The sequence below is a fragment of the Macrobrachium nipponense genome, chromosome 4 (assembly GCF_015104395.2).
Source record: "Macrobrachium nipponense isolate FS-2020 chromosome 4, ASM1510439v2, whole genome shotgun sequence".
Lineage (NCBI taxonomy): Eukaryota > Metazoa > Arthropoda > Malacostraca > Decapoda > Palaemonidae > Macrobrachium > Macrobrachium nipponense.
The window spans coordinates 46,990,507-47,008,753 of record NC_061100.1 but is presented as its reverse complement, the minus strand read 5'-3'; the positions used below and the strand labels follow the sequence as shown (position 1 = coordinate 47,008,753).

The 18,247-nt window shown below is 41.0% G+C and overlaps 1 protein-coding gene across 1 annotated transcript in view; it reads right to left on the bottom strand.

The window, feature by feature from the left end:
• The window catches only part of LOC135210909 (transmembrane protein 201 homolog), a 132,414-nt gene extending 114,835 nt beyond the window's left edge, over positions 1 to 17,579 (bottom strand). The window contains 2 exon segments of the mRNA XM_064243860.1: positions 17,337 to 17,389; positions 17,392 to 17,579. Coding sequence (XP_064099930.1) covers positions 17,337 to 17,389; positions 17,392 to 17,427 — 89 coding nt within the window. The 5' untranslated portion in view covers positions 17,428 to 17,579.
• Positions 17,580 to 18,247: the final 668 nt, after the last annotated feature.

The following is an 18,247-nucleotide window of genomic DNA, read 5'->3' as shown; positions in this document are numbered from 1 at the left end:
TCCCCTTTTAAGCAGTCACTAGTTCTCAAAAATAGGTTTCTGCAAATGTATCAAATCTATTGTCTTTTCTGTATCTGCGAAGCCGTTCAAGTTACACACTGCAAAACTATCAAATCTATTGTCTTTTCAAGTATTTTACGTGGGGTGGGGTGGGGGGGGGGGGGTTTGCTGTTATCTGAGAGAAGGGTAGAGGGAATGTGAGAGAAAGATTTCCTGTTCAGCCATTAGCTAAGACAGAAGGCTCTGCTTCCCGCATTTGAGACGTCATAGCATAGTGTGTATCATCATCATCGCCATACGTATTATTAAGATCTGCGAAGTGTATTCTGATCATCATCATCTCCATACATATTATATTCAGATGTGCAAAGTGTATTCTGAAGGCTTCTGCTCAGCCATTTGCTAAGACGGAAGGCTCATCCTCACGCATTTGTGACGTCATAGCGCAGTGTGTATGAATTATCGGTATCATCATCATCACCATACATATTATTCAGGTCTGTGAAGTGTATTCTCATCATCTGCATCATGTATGCATCTGCCTAGAAGTCGAAGAGGAAGATCTATTTTCTTAAAACTAAAAAGCTTGTCCTTAAGTTCAATGAAGGAAAGAGCAACTTTCATTTTGGCAGCAGTCGACAACTTGAAATCCGTCATTGCTAAACATGAAGTAAAAAATTTTTGTCTAAGTTAACTTGTTTTGACTAACTTTCGGCATTTCATCATTTATTTTTTTCTATTGTTGAAATAGATTTTGATGAAAATTATTAGTAAAAGTGATTAACAGAGAGACAACGTGTTTCAGAGAGAGAGAGAGAGAGAGAGAGAGAGAGAGAGAGAGAGAGAGAGAGAGAGAGAGAGAGAGAGAATCGCTCTATCTAAACTTTTCAAGAAATTGCCATTTTATGTTGAATTTTGAATTTTTCTAATTTCTTTTTAAGAAATTGTAATTTCATATCAAATTTTGAATTTTCATCAATTCTTTCTTATTGTAGAATAAATAAATTTAGATGAAAACCATTACCAGTGAACGTGACGGACAAAGAAACTGAGACAGGCGCTCATAACCAAGTTTGTTAGGCCTAACGGGAGTGAAGGCACGCATGATCCACCAGTCCCCAAAACCTCAAATGGTTCACAAATCCTTCCTTCAGCAGAAGAACTCATAGCGGAGGATTAGATAGAGGAGTTTAAAGGTATTTTGGCAGAGGATAGGTAGAGGAAATTCCATCTAAAAGGATTTTTAAAGGAAATGACTGTATCGTACAGTGCACTTGCACCCAATGGTGGCAGTGTTTACACGTGGGAGTTTTCACCATCCTGGGTGTAATTTTAAACTTTTTCAAGTTATTAAAACCTTTATAATTTTTTATTTATCCATAAGAACAATTTCATATTAGAAAAATTTACAGTATAGTACTATATAGAATGTATTGAAAATAGGTAGTATAAAAAAGTTGGACTGGTAAGTTGTTGTTAGCCTCAGCCCTAATGGAATTACAGTGGACCCCCTGTATTGGCATTCTCCGTATTTGTGGACTCACACATTCAAGGATTTCTCTAAGGAAAGTTTCCCCGCATTATTAGCGGAAAATTTGCATCTTCGTGGTATTTTTCTACCAGAAATATGTATCCACAAATTCCTAGTTTTTTTTATCAATTTCATCATAAAACACACTTTTTGCAATAAAACTATAAAAAAAACCAAGTATAAATATTTTAAGTGGGTTTTTCTTGAGTTTTAACTTAAAAAATAGGCTGTTTTCAGCATCTTTATTGGGGTTCCAACTATTTGCGGGTTCTAACTATTCACGGGGGGGTCTGGTATGCATCCCCCGTGAATACGGGGGAACCACTGTATTCCCATAAGATATGTGTATCGAAATCTGTGATTTTCCAGTTCTGCGAGGACATGGATCGACCAAATCCTTGCATAATTGGGGACTGTATTGTATATGATTACTTATAGCTTGAGGTGGACTCTGGGTAACTTACATGTAATAGTACATGCAGTCCGGAGGCTTTATGATAAGCAATAGTCACAGATAACTGAAATTCAGTGATTTTCGGGGCTTGTCAGCAACGATAACCAATTAATGGCACCTCTGTTAGGTATGTATCGGAACCAATACTCTAATACAGGCAGTCCCCGGGTTACGACGGGTTTGGGTTACGACATTCCAAGGTTAAGGCGCTTTTCAATTATATTCATCAGAAATTATTTCCAGGGTTACAACCCCTACAATGCTGATCTGCCAGAAGAAATATGATTCCAAAAATGCAAAATAATCAATATTTGAAGGTTTTTGATTAAATATGCAATAAGAATGCAGTTTACATAGTTTTGAATGCACCCAAAGCATTAAAAGTAAGGTTTTCTTAGGATCTTTCATGATGTTCCAGCTTACGATGATTTTCGGGTTACAACGCGTCTCAAGAAGGGAAACCCTGTTGTAACCCGGGGACTGTCTGTATCGGTGCTGATAAGTGGAAATTTGCGCCCCAAAATCACCAATTTTCATGGCTAGACAGGCTCCACAAAACCAGATCACTGATAAAAGAGGACCATCTGCATACCTGTGTTCAAGATTTCACACCATACAGTTTGAACCAATTTTGAGGGAAAAGTGCTCACATCACTTCCATGGGCCACATATGACTCGTGACAACATTTACCCCACCTCTAATAGGAGTCATCAACATGTCATTTACCAAACAATAACACTGCTGGTAAGCAAACAGCCTTTTCAGCTTTTCTACCAGATCAGACGAGTGTGTTGTTGTAAGATGTAGGAGTTCCTCGTCACTCTCGCGTCCTTCTTACCTCTACAACTGCACACCATGGATGAGATGCAACTTGTCATGTCGAGGAGCTGGGTAAGCAAACACATCTTGCAAGCATCCACCACTGGTCCTGGGAAATGAGGTTCCAAGGACCTGTGGGCAGTCCCGGAGGGAAAGAAGGATATGGTTGCGATGACCTATCCATCTTCCTGTCCGATATATTCTTCGGAGTGATGCCCAGTACCAATACTGGTCTATCCGTCTGCAGCGAAGTGTCTCGCGGTCTCGTATCCCACTGCAGCGAAGTCTCTCGCGGTCTCGTACCCCACTGCGGCGAAGTCTCTTCGTCTCCGCGGTGGATAGGACACCAACAATCCATGGTGGGTGTCGATGGTTATGGGTACCGGAACAAGCTAGTAGGACGAAGTAATGACTGATCTGGAACAACCGAACTAAGTCCACAGCGTAGCTCGTGACGGTCTTGGACGCTTCGACAGCTGCCGACTGACTGCGTTCGGTTGTGTGAGGCGAGCTGTCCAAGCATCCGAGGCATAGTCACGTGACCCTCGCCTTTTGAAGGGTTATGCTGAGAGACCATACAAATCGTCTATCTGTTGCCACCGATGCCAGAAGGCGAGATGATTATTCTCTCAAGGAATGTGCCCAACAGGCAAAAGTCAATTGCCTTCTAAACACACCGAGGTCCCTGATGGCAAGACAGAAGTTCTCATAGTAGTTGAATCTCAGCTAAGGAAAAACAACACTATGTGCCGTTGAAGACGAAGGTGGTAGGTGAATGCAGACCTACGTCTTCACAGCCGAATCGAGAGAAGTAACTCTCAAGATTCTGAACTTAAAAAAGTCCCGCCGATGACACCAACCAGCGAAGACGGTTTAATCCCTGTGATTTATAAAGGACTGAAAACGCTAAACCGCTACTTCATTGCTGTTCGGTGAGAAGTCGTAGTTGCAATGAAAGCAGAGCGCATTTCAATAATGAAAACACAGGGATATACTGACTGAAGAACCACTTCTCATGGGCTGAATCAACATCATCTTCTTCCCAGGTTATCCAGGGAAGATGCGTCGTAACCCTGGAAATAACGTCAATTGACAAGCGTCGTAACCTCGGAACGTCGTAAGCCGACACCGTAGTAACCCGGGGACTGCCTGTACTTGAAAGTAGAGCTGGCAGGGCGGGTAACAGGCGATGTCTTCCATTATACATCTACAATTCAAGGTGAACATTGAACAATTGCACAACTACAAATACAAGATATATTTAGAAGACAAACTCAGATGTCTGAAGAAATCATTTCGCATTATCGCAGCTGCAGGTGCGATGTAGCAGGAGACTAGGCTACAGACTTCTGTTACCGTGCGGTAATCAGAAAGATGATAGCGAGTCTATTGAGATATCTCTGACTGAAAATTCTCGCAATGTCCAAGGCGATGCAGTAGAGATGGTCATTCACGTATGCGAGAATTCCAGCCAACCAGAGACCTAAGTCTGTGATTGCCGGGCAGAGATTCGGTTCGGTAGTCAATCATTGTCGAGGAGAGAGACATAATCTGACCGTGCTATCTCGGAGAGCCAGCTGGTACTGGGCTGCGGCAGGCAGCCCAATACACCGCTAGCTCTCACTCACTCGTCATCCTGAGTTGCCAGGTAATCCATTACAAGAAGGAATGCGTTCGGCTAGAACCATCGAGCCCCAAAAAATACGCTGGAGTATTTGCATTTAATCGAAACGGATTTCGGTGAAAGCAAACACTGAGGTGGTGGTGTTGTAACAATACCATAAGTATCTCAAAAACGAAACTGGTAACTCCTGGGAGGTTTGCAGGGCAGTCCCAAGTTGCAGTTCAATTAAGAAGATACTATTCATCTCGGTCACAACCCATAGAGTTTACTACAGTATGTGCCTACACCTCAGACAATTCAACTGATAACAGAAGCATGTCGCGAGGGCAATATACGTAGTATGTATATTTGTAGGTTCCTGTACATAGACCTCCATCCTAAATTCTCTTCCATTCGAGGAACAAGAATAAGGACTGGAAGCCGACACCCTTCATTCTCTAATGAAGATAGTGAAGAAGTTTTCCCCAAAGGAAGGCTTCTATGGTGATAACAGGATACCAAAGACGATAGTTCAAGCCAAACTGGATGTTCCCACCCGTTCTTCTCTATCCCGGGGTTGGCCGCCTACTGAGGCGACACCGTCAGGTCAATCCAGGCTGAGCCCTTCCCGAGATTCTTCCTTCAGCAGCAGTGCTTTTCTCGAACGCTAGAAACTCCAGGAATTCGAGCATTCGGCGAGATACCCGATTATTGTAGTAACAATTATCTGGGATTCTTGTCTCGCCCACTCTGGACCATGGTTTCACCCAAGTGTTTGCAGATCGTAGAAGACCAGAACACTCAGAGAGTGCTAGAAATTCCGAAGAACTCTAAGCACTCAGCGAAACCCCCACCGAATTTGCCAAGACGATCATCGGGTGGTGGTCCTCCCGATTCCCGTAGAAATCGAGGATGGGGCAAGATCCTTCCTCAACAACGGGGAACGTCCGGTAGGACCCGAAGGTCCCCCCCAGGAACGCAGTCCCCAACGTGGAATCCTACAGAGAACACACTGCAGGATCCCTCCCTTCCCTTCGCAGCCATAGGGAGAGAGGAAATGGGGGAGGAAGATTGGATACTCGCTCGCCTTCACAGCGGAACTGGCAGTCGGAGAAGCGAGTGCGAGCAGCCATCATCATGCGGTGATGGTCGCTCAGTCAGGAAAACGTTACCATCTGGAGAAAACGTTTTCCCGAGGAGGGTTACGAACTCGTACTGTAGGCTAAACGTATGCTGCCACCGTGACCGTCGTCTGGGTGGGGGCTGAGCAAGCACCTGACAGGAGAGAGCCGATACCGTCCTCCGACGCGTCCCAGTCCTCGTCGAGGTCGGAACCTCTCAAGAGGACCAAAGCGGGAGCCCACCCTGGTCCAGACGGACCGTCACGTGAATGGCGGTGATGGTCCCTCCGAGAGTCTGGGAAGCGTCATTCGTCCTCGCCAGCCCCCCACGATCTCCTCCAACCACTTGAGCGAGGAGCTGTTGGTCCCAAGACCGAACCAGGCCCGTGGCCGGACCATAAGAAGTGCATTCCTCACGTCACTCCTGTTCGCCTCGTTCCTCCCGGTGTAGCCTGAGGAGGTTGAAGGGACAGGTGAGGGAGACCTGATGCTCCTACCCTGCCTACTACCAGAACCAGTAGGCTGGGAGGACTGCAGGCGATCACCAACCCACGGTGGCGATTGAGCTGCAGGTCTGGACCAGCGGCTTCTTGTGGAGAAACGTTGGACCAAGGAACGGAGCGTTGGTCTCTTATGTTAGGGGAGCTGTTACGAGAGCTCCTCCCCTGCCTACCAGCAGAACCAGTAGGCTGGGAGGACTGTAGGCGATCATCAACCACAGTGACGATTGAGCTACCAGTCTGGACCAGCGGTCTTCTTGCAGAGAAACGCTGGACCAACAACGGAGCGTGTCTCTTCAGGAGATCTGCTGGCGACTGAGCTGCACAGGTCGAGCGGCTAGACCGAGAGCAGCGGCGACAGTCCCGAGCGTCAGAAGAGCTGCTGCTGGTTCCCCCATCTTGTCTGGTCCCGGTGGGAGCAGCGGTCAGGGGACCAGCAGTCCGCTGTCGCGGTGGGAGCGCGCCCCTCGCGATCACTCATGAACACCTCGCTCTTCCCGGTGCAGTCCGAGGAAGTTGAAGGGATAGGAGAGATAGACCTGACGCTAACCCCCCCCCCCCCAAACCTTACCGGCAGAACGCGGATGCGGGGGGGGTGGGGGGGGGGGGGGGGGGGCTGCAGACGCTCGCCAGCCCACGGTGGCGATTGTCAATCTGCAGGCCTGGTCGAGTGGCTGGACCAAGAATCGCGGCGACGGTCCCGAGCGTCAGAAGAGCTGCTGCTGGTCCCCCTCTCCGGGGAGCCTCAGTCAGGGGACCGGCAGAGCCCGCGGCTGGTCTGGGACCGTTGCATCAACCTTGGGTACCGACGACTTGCCACAAGAGCGATCGCTGGCCTGGTGGGAGTCACCTGGGCAACTCCCACCAGTCTTCCGCTCCGTGCCTGGATCCTGGCGCCGAGCGAACTCGGTTGCCTGGGTCTTGGCTGCAGGGTCACCCGCAGGTGACTGTACACTCGGTACCTCTCGTGAACGAGAGGCCAAGACAGTACCTAGCGTCGAGGCGGAACCTCTGGCGCCAGGAGAGGAGACCAGTATTAGCCAGTACCCCTCCGTAGGTGACCATACACTCGGTAACGCTCGCAAGTGAACGGCCAAGACGGTTCCCGGTCCAGAGGTGGAACCTTCGGAACCGGGAGAGGAGATACCAGTGGTGGCCCGGTACCTCCATGGTCCCCGTCTGCTTCCTTCCCGAGGAAGGAGAGACGGGGCCCATTCCCAAAGGAACGGGAGGACCAGCAGAGGACCCACCTGTCTCACCGGAGCGAGACAGACCCTTAGAAGTCCCGTGACGAGAGGAGGATGACGACACTTGATGAGCTCTCTTCCTCTTCGGTTTCTCCTTCTGCCAGACTTCTACCATCAGGAGTAGATAACCTCACAGGGTAGTAGTGGTAATGAAAATGATTATCAGCAGGGGATCAGTACACACACTTGAGGATCGGTATGCAACATGCTATGAGTCATAGGTACAATTCCAAGGTTAAGATAACCAACACGAAGAGCATCCAACCAATACTGCTGAAACAATCACCACTAGTCTGTAACATAAGGAAAAAAAATTAAAGTAATGAGGATACTCCTCACACATCCAAGGGCGTCGCCCTCCGAAGTGAGAAGAGATCCCCCAACATCAGCACCGCACGCCCATTCTTCTACCTTCTTCCGATTGTAAGTGTAAGGAAGAAGAAGAGAAATTACCATAACAACAAAACATGGACAAACCTTTGAAGTTCCCTTGGTAATTCCCAAACGTAAGCGTAATTTCTGGATGGATACATGTCCCGTTACAGGATCAATATCACTTACGTTAAATACATGTCTCATCCTCACGATAAATACATATCTCGTCCTCATGCAGGTCTGAGCCAGTGTTAAAGGGCGAAAGAATGTAAATATGTTGGCATACCTTAGCCGCCATCTCTTAACAAAAGTAGAGGGGCGGTTACAAAGGCTATCACGAAAAGTGGGTTTGTATATTAATTGAAAAACCAAGGACAAACCTTTGTTTAGTATTAATATCAAACACCGTATATGCATAATTATTTAAATACAAAAAATTAACCAAAAGGATCCCACCGGGAAAAAAGATTAACGACCAGTCAGCCAAAGCTCACAAACACACGTCTTCCTCGGAAGACGGCCGATCGGAAGACGGCCGAAAGTTAAGTGGAGTGTTTACATCCGGGCAGGCTAGCCTGCCCCACGATAGTTACTGCCTAACCACCTTGTTCAAGATTCAACGACCGTAATTCCAGCTATGCCGCAAGTTACATTCCTATTGTTGAAGGACCGAAAGGTTTGTATTACGTATTGGAACAACTAAAATTTATTTGAAAAAACATGTATAACTTGGTAAAATTTATGATTGTCTTGATAATGAGATCCACAAAGGGTTGTAAATACAGTAGTACCTCAAAATACGAAAGGCTCTACTTACGAAAAACTCGAGATACGAAAGCCAATGCAAAAAATTTTACTGCTCTACATACGAAAAGTTTTCAAGATACGAAAGGTTGTTGCTGTAAAGTCCCGAGATTCGCCCGGACCACCGAGAACAATTTTAAAATTCCCGCGCCACCAACTGAGTAAACTCGCCACCATCCTCCCGCTCTCCTATTGGTTCCTGATGATAGTCACCCCATAAGGTCCTGCTCTCCTATTGGTCAGCATCTACCCCTTGTGCTTTAAGTATTCTATTGGTAAAAGGATGCTGTAAATTGAAAAACTTATTCATGCAATACATTTAATAAAAAAAAACAATTAGGTAAGGATAGAATAAAAGAATAGAAATGAATGGTTATTATACTGTTTGGTAGTTTCAGTAGTTGAAGAGAGATAATGAAAATTTATGGCTTACTGTGTAAAGTGATTGCTTGTTGATCGTTCGTTACTCGTAAGTGCTGGATGTAAACAGATGTTTGGAAGCTTTTTTTTTTTTATTATAGTTAATGGTTACTTAATAATTATTTGAAATGAGTACATGCAATACATTTAATTAAAAAAATTGTGAATTAGATATAAAATATAAAATAAATCAGACTGCCAACAAATACGTATTTTTTAGAATTCTTCTTCTGTTTTATTATTACGTTACGTATACGTATGTTTCATTATAGCTGTCAGTAACTCGGTATCTTCATTAGGTAAAGATAGAATAAAGAATAGAAATGAATGGTTATTATACTATTTGGTAGTTTCATTAGTTGAAGAGAGATACTAATGACAATTTATGGCTTACTGTGTGCTAGGAAAAATGATTGCTTGGCGCTCGTTCGATACTCGTAAGACGGGTAAGAGCTGAATGTAAACAATCGATTGGAAGGCTTGTTTTTTGTTTGTTTGTGTATTTTAGTTAATGATTAATTATTAATTATTTGAAATGACTACATACTGATTATTTATACATTTTATTGGCATATTCTAAGCTTTTAGCTCTTAGGTTTAGATGTCAGAATCATAGACTAGGCTACAGTAGCAACTGCTAACATAGGCTAGGCTTATTGCTAAGGGACATATGCTAAAGTCCTAATGTATGCAGTAAAAATGGGGTTGAACATTACAATGCAGTTGAAATATTACTCAAGTATGTACAGTATTTTGCCTTTCTGGAGTCATATTTCTTCCTGGTCGGATCAGCGTTGTAACCCTAAAACATGTGTTTTTTAGGCCTGGAAATATTTACTTTATGGGGTGTTTTTGGAGAGCTTGGAACGGATTAGCCATTTTACATGTAAAATGTGTTCCAAGATACGAAAAACTCATGATACGAAGGCCGCCTCGGAACGGATTAATTTCGTATCTCGAGGTACCACTATAGTCATTTTCAGCTTCTCATGGAAGGCAGGGAGAATTATTTATATATTTTTTTCTCACACCATGTGCATTTGCATATCTTCCTCTTTCCACTGACAAAGTTTTTTTCAAATTGGCCGACCTCAAAGATTGCCAGTCTGGGGTGCTGCATATGATTTTTTTAGCATGGCTCCCAAGGGTTAATGATTTCTTTTTTATTTCGACTAGCCATCCTTAAATTTACATTGGCCTAGGAGTGTGCTTAATACATATTTAGCTCAGACTGTGAGGGTTAATAAATGTTAAAAGTTATTTGATTAACTTGGAAGTTAAGTTCCTTACAGTGATGTTATAAATACAGGCAGTCCCCGGCTTACGATGGGGGTTCCGTTCTTGAGACGTCTTAAGCCAAAAATCGCTGTAAGCCGGAAAATCATCAAAAATCCTAAAAAAATTTACTTTTGATGCTTTGGCTGCATTAAAAACTATGTAAACTCTATCTTTATAGCATTTTTCATCAAAAACCCTTCAAATACTAATTATTTTGCATTTTTTGAGTCATATTTCTTCTATCAGATCGGAGTTGTAAGTCGTAACCCTAGAACATGCGTCATAAACCTGGAAATAATTTCTGATGAACATAACTGAAAAGCGTTGTAACCTCAGAATGTCGTAAGCTGAACCTGTTGTAAGCCGGGGACTGCCTGTACTACATTTAATGTTTAGATCTGTATAACACTCATTACTGATAAACATTCACTTGAAACTAATGGAGACAGGTTCCTGTAGTTGCCTACAGAATATTTACCACCTTTTGTCCACGATTTTCTTTTTTCTATGTTTATGGTAGGCTATTTACCATCAGTTTTATGTTTTACCATTCATCCCCTAGGGGCTGGGACTAAACACAGCACCCATTTTGCATGTGAACTGTTACTTGCCACACCTAGAAGGGTTGGTAGGTTGTGTTAGTAGAATAAAGTTTTACTGTAATCCTGTACTGTTTATTTCAAATCAGACCAGTTATCATAATGCCATTGATAGGTTAGGAACACAGAAAAACTTGAAACGGTACATCTAGGTAATAACTCCGTGTTGGGAATTCTTTGGAAATTACAGTTTCCTACAGTATTTGGGTTACATATTAAGAATTTACCGTTATTTTTAGGAGGCCGACTGTAATTAACCCCCAGAGGCTAGACTAAACACAGCAAGATACATTTGACGCACTAATCATAGTGGCTGTCGCACTCGCGGGAACATTCCTTGCAGTACATGCAGTTATTACCTAGAATTACCCTTGAAACTACTACTGCACTCTTCTAGTTTCAACAACTTCCTGTTAATGTGCAAAACCATGCTTTTATTAGGCAAGTATCAGCCTCTTGGGGATAAATGTAAATAATAAAAATATCACAGTAGTATTAGTTTCAAGTTTTATCAGGATTACCAATGAATTGCATTATATGGCTAAGTAATTGCTCTGCATCTGGCAATTCCTTGGAAACTGACATTTTCTATAAAATTATGGTTGCTTATTAAGAATTTAATGTAATTTTTTGTCAGTTGACTGTAATTAACCCACCCAAAGCTAGTACTAAACATGGAGAAATACATTTGACACCCCAATTCCTACTGGCTTTCGTATTCATGGGACCGTTCCTTGCAGTCCATGTGAATTGTTGCTTAGAAATACCAATGTATTTTCTGACCTCAGGATTACTGGCAATACTTTCAAGTTTTACCAGGAACTTTACTCAAGTGACACATGACCACCTGTGACAGGTTAGGGTTAGGGCTGTGGTTGTCATAATAGGTGGGGCATGACACCCTATGTTGGGTTGGGTTAAGGAACATGAGGTTATGTACAGCCTTTTACACTACAAAACTAATTTTTCCTTTGTCTAGTTTCCCCTCAAATTGTGCCTACTGAAGGTTAGTCCATTATTATAAATTGAAATATTGTTTTTCCAACGCTTTTTATTTTCCAATGCTTTTTATATCTGAACACTAATTGATTAATTTTAGTCATATTAATTTAAGTCTTGCATCATTCTTGATTTCTCGTTTACCATACGTGTTAATTCTGGGCAATAACTCCGCACAGACTGCAAGGAACAGTCCCACAAATATGAAAGCCACAAGGATTGGGGCGTCCAGTGTATTTCGCCAAGTTTAGTATTAGCCTCTAGGGGTTAATTACAGTCAAACCCAAAAGATTAACGGTAATTTGTTAATAAGTAACCCAGATATGTACTACTGGAAACTGTAATTTCTAAAGAAATACCCGAAATAGAGTTAAGGTAAAACACCGCTGTGCGACCATTGATCAGAAAAAAAAAAAAAAAACTTTTTCACTCAATATTAAATTGGTGAAACAACAATACAATTGAAGATTTAAGCATACCATTCAAAAGATTGAAGTTTCATTAACAAAATGAGATATGTATATGAAACAGCCATACAAAGTAAAATCAATTTGTGAAGTCTTCGTAAAATATGCGTTCAAGGCAGTTTTTAAATCCAGTATGACGTGCGATGGTTGTGTGTGCAATTCAGTTCCACAATCATGACCACATCCTTCGCAGTGCTCAATTGAACAATATTTGCGTATAAATGTTAACGTTTAGTGATATTACTCAAGATTTAAGTTGTAATCCGCACAATAACACTTTTTGTTGCCAATACTAGTGAAAGTATGAGACGTCTTATTCCCGGGGTCATGTTTTGAACTGAAATGCATTTTTACCTTGTAATAAGTGGTTTTAGCCTTACTGCCATCACAACTGACACTCCACGGTGCTTATTTGACTGTAATTATACACATTTTGTTCTTAACTCACTCCAAATTCAACTTGAAATATGTGAGTTTGTTTACAACAAAGAAATGGCGGGCATAATTTTTCAGCCTTGATGTACATCTGGCAGCCAGAATCCCAGAGCAGACAACGATTTAGTAAATTATTTGAGAGAAAATTTGTACTTTATTGCTAGCACTTTTTATTTATTAAAGTCAATGTTCCTATTTTTACTAATTTTTTTTATTTTTAATAATTGTATGGCTGAAAAAATTTCTTTTTAATTTTTGATAACTGTAGGCTAAAACAAATGCAACCTTTAATGTTTGTGTGCTAGTAATGGCAAGTCATCGTTGCCAATTTAGTGGCACTTGACACATACATCGATGCCTTTACAAGCTGTTTCCATGAATTCTAGATGACATAGTAATGCAAAAATGATAAAATTGCTCTAATAAAAGCTTATCTATCCTATCCTATCTTAATCCTATCACTTGCTATCTATATCTATCTACTACTATCTATCTATTATCTATTATCACTATCTATCTAGTCTATCTATCATATATATATATATATATATATCTAGTCGATCGATATAGATATAAAATGATAAAATGATCTAATATTTATATATGTAGAATAGATATAAAAATATTGCTCTAAATATATATGTATATATATACGTACTATATACGTACGTATATATATTACAAATAGATACGCAAAATTCACTTATTTCCATGGTTTTGTGTAAGTCTTATCCCAAGTTTGGAAGGTAAACACAAACCAATCAGCAACAGTGATTAAAAAAAAATAGGAAAGTGCAAACAACACATCGTAGCTAATGTTCACAGCAAAACCGTTGAAATTTGTGTCAGGAATCTGGTTACTTTTACAACAGCAAATATTTTCAAATGAATTATAATGAATGTTATAAATTTACACAATTCTTAAGCTTATTCAGGTGTTTAACTAATTATGTATTTAAATGTTATCAAGCCCACTCTTCTTCCTGAACAATTGCCAGGTATCCCCGGTCACAAGCATAAACACCTTTGCCATTTAAGATTGTTGTGAAGAAAGTGTTCCAGCGTCTATGGATACAAGTAGTGTGCGGATTTTGTACAGGAAATGGGAAGTTTGTTTACACAAGTGACTCCGCAAACATCGAGATGGCATCAATCTTCTATAGGGTAAAACACCATTTTCCGACCATTGATCCGAAAAAAGACCACTTTTTCAATCAATATTTAATTGGCAAAAAAAAAAAAAGTAAATAATAAAGATATATATGCGCATTACGATTATAACAATTACATGAAGAGCTGATAACAATCAGCATGAATAACTGGTAAACTGTTCTGCAAGAAAGTTGAGTATAGCAATTCATTTACAATAGGTATGAAGGTTAAGATGTCGTGACGTCATAATACAGGACTTAAAAAAAAGTTCTAATTCCGAAAAATAATTACTTAAATTTGAGTCAGGAATCGAGTTACTTTTTCAATAACGAATATTTTCAAATTAATCATCATAAATATGTAAAATATTGATGTTTTACTATTTATTCAAATAGTTATCTAGTGCACACTTCGTCGTCGTCTTCTACCAAAACCGTAGTTTCCTTAAAAACGTTGTGGCAAGGGACCGTTTTCCGATTGTTGTGATAAAAGTGCCCCAGCGCTTGGAGGAATAATGGGAGGAGATGCCCCGCATGGGTCAGACCATTCAGTAAAGTGAAGCGTGGCAGCCACGCTCAAGACTGACAAAAGAGAGACCACACCATAAGGATTAATAGAAACACTTCAGTTACTTATCCCATCTTTTATTTTAATAATGCGTCTTTTCATGGCATAAATGGAGGCGAAAAGTGTTACACAATTTATCATTCTTTTAAAGAACATAGTTAATTATTTCATCATACATAATACCTTACTTTACTACTCAGAAATACAATACAAATTTTTCATAATCTTATATACATATAACCTATAACTGGAACAAATTTAAAGCTATTCTCTATATGTCTGCTAATTCCTTAGTCCTTACTGTTTGTTATTGCCTATTAGGAATTATTGACCGCTAAAATGAATTAACTTAGCATACATCTGGCAACTCTTTCCTGTGACCTGCGATTGAAGTTTAGCAGTAATCCACTTACCAGCATAATTATATCTCACTTGCAAATAGTTTTCAGTTATTGTTTTAATCAATAAGTGCAAGTGATTGTCCAATGGTTGAGTATCATACATGTGATAATCGAACTCTGAAAATATTGTTTTGCCTCTGTATGCTGCCAATACTGAACTAACTAATTTATGGAAGTTAACTCTCCCCAGTGTTTTGTTGTAGGACAACATTTCCCTCATATTTTTTCCGCATGTATTGCGTATATATCAATAACATAATTTGATGGATACACCAATTTTCCTTTGGTTTTTAATTTGATGAGGGTGTGACGAAAATTAGCGACTGTTAACATTAATGCATCAATGCAGACCTCACACTGTAAAGACTTTTTTTTTAACCTAAAAATAACAAAGGCTGCAATATAAGCTAATATTTTATTTGAACATTTTGATAAGTGGTAATGGTTTGGAATATAATCATAATCATCTTCCTTGCCATCTGAATATGCTTCTTGAACTTCTAAAACTCAATGTCTTGAAACAAAAGCATTTATATTCCTTACTGCAACCTGCTCTTTTATGCTGCTTGAAGCAGTTAATATGGGCACCGACTCTGATGGCAAGCAGTTGCCACAAATTATATTCATTAAGTCATTATGTACAAGTAGCCTTTTGTAAGCAGCAGAGAATTGTCTTGCTGTTGGATTATCATTATGGCCTCCCATACTTCTTACTTGACCAAAGAATAGTTCAATATGATCCTGACTGAAATTGTAGGTCATCAAAAATTGTAAAGGCCCATCATCTGATGCAATACAGGTTTTGTACAGAATCTGAAGACTTCGTATGCAATAGAGAAAGCCAATGAAACCAGTTTCTTGATCTTATTTTGAGATGTCTTTACCATCCTGAAGTCTCAAAGATCTGATATATGTTTCAGCTTTTATTAGAAAATCTTTAATATCATTTGCATTATTCTTCTATATTGGCTTTTGAATCCTTTGGTATTTAGATTCCGAGAATTTGATGTCAAATAAGGTGTTGAATACCATAATGAATTCAATAGTAGCATCACTTTCCTCAAATTCACTCATTTTTTCATCGAGGCATCATAGTTTCAGCAAACGTGTTGACTGTCTGCGGATAAAATGGAGTACGAAAACTAAAAGAACGAATTAAAATAACATAGTGTATCAAAAATAAAAAGTATGACACCTAGTCATCGCAAGGTGGCGTACCTACGGTCGACCCAGGGATTCAGTTGCCAGTCCCAATATGGCGGCCAGCGACCTGAGTGGCTTCACTTATCACGCAGCAAGGTGTCTCCTCCCATTGTTCCTCCAAGCCCCAGCGTCTATGGGTACAAGTGGTGTGCGGATTTATCACAGGAAATGGGAAGTTTGTTAACACAAACGACTCCGCAAACATCGAGATGGCGTCACTCTTCTAAATTATTTAATCATATCATAAGTAAAAATTTCGAAAGCGTTTTGGTGAAGTTTGCACTGCGTTGGCCACCCTTTTGGTATTTCTACAGAAGCAGTCTGCACGGACTACAAGGAACGTAACCGCGGATACAACATCCACTAGGGATTGAGGCATCCAATGTATTTCGCCGTGTTTAGTACTGGCCCCTAGGGGGTAAATTACAGTCGTCCAAAAAAATATTACTTAAAATTCTTGTTCAGTAGGTAAAACTGCATAGAAAAACCACAAATGCCAAAGTCTAGGCCGCCGCGGATAAGTACCCTAGATCTACCACCCTTTTCATTACCCTCTGTTTAAAGCTTAAAATAGGCTATGGCCTTAATTTCTAACTTTGGAGAAAATACTTACTTCGAAAGGAGAGTAGAGGTCTTTGGCTCCGTCTCTCACCAACAACAACTCGCGACTGATGACCATCTACGGTGTCAGAACGCATTATAGGCTAAGTACTTTTTCGGAGGGTGTCCACCCTTGATCGTGGTATTTCTACAGAATCAGTTCAAACGGACTGCAAGGAACGTAACCGCGGATACGACATTCACTCGAGATTGGGGCATCCAATGTATTTTGCCGCGTTTAGTACTGGCCCTTGGGGAATTAATTACAGTCGTCCGAATAAATATTACTTAAAATTCTTGTTCAGTAGGTAAAATTGCATAGAAAAACCGCAAATGCCACAGTCTAGGCCGCCGCGGATCAGTACCCTAGATCTACCATCCTACGCCTATTTGGGGAGGGCATAACCAGCCTAAACATGGAATCACCCAGTTCCCTCGAAAATAAATAAGAATGCCTATGAATAAACAATCTTCAATTGTCTCAGATCAATATTGGTGCAGAATGGAATCCCGCCCACAAGACTATGCTACGAGGTAACGCGTTTTCGTAACCTACAAGTACTCGGTAGACAAGACCCTGGCTACCATAGGTAGACGGAATCAAGAAGCTGCGTGAGTACGTCATAGTCAAGCCAAATTTCGCCACTGGTATGGTTAAAGCCTTCGGTAAAGCCTTCAGCTAATACAGGACAGACAGGCCTCCTGAAGGGTGGTAAGGATGAAATGGGAAAGCTCGCCCAAGAAATTGAAGTTTGCTTACCGTATCTTCGAGTATATGACAGCAAATCCGGCAAACACCCCCCCTCCCTGACCCGCCCGCTTATGGCAGGTAATATCATGTCATAATCCATTTGCAGCTCAGGGATGTGACTCAAAAGCGCAACCGTAGCCTGAAATCCTTCAGCTATGCTCACTTGTGACAGCTATTTTAAAATCTATGAATCTCCCGCCGGAGTACCGTAACCGCCATGACACACGTGTGGTTACACGTGACGTCATAATTGCTGCCACTGGTTAAAGCTACAGATTTGAAAAGTAATGTTGTAAACGTAGAGAGCGGATAACTGTTCAAGTTTCTAATAGTGTCGAGATACATTCACAACAGTTATCCCATTTTGACCCTTCTCCACTCATTGCCTGGCATTACTCCAGTTTATCAACTGCCTTTCATCCGTCTAAAATTCTGCATTTTACTTTTCTAAAATTCTGGTGCTTAGATCTGGGTTTTGCGGCATCTACACAACACACACACACACAACACACACACACACACACACACACACACACACACACACACATATATATATATATATATATATATATATATAGTATATATATATATATATATATAGAGAGAGAGAGAGAGAGAGAGAGAGAGAGAGAGAGAGAGAGGAGAGAGAGAAGAGAGAGAGAGAATAGAAATAAATCAAATAATCAACACACACTTACGTATGGGAGCAGAAATAAATTTTCGTAATCGAACTCAGGTCTTTCAATTGAAAGACCTGGGTTCGATCCATCGGGAAAATCTCAAAATCTCTCTCTCTCTCTCTCTCTCTCTCTCTCTCTCTCCTCTCTATATATATATATATATATATATATATATATATATATATATACTATATATATGGCAAAAATCCTCAAACAAAAGTGAAACAATGGAGTAACAGC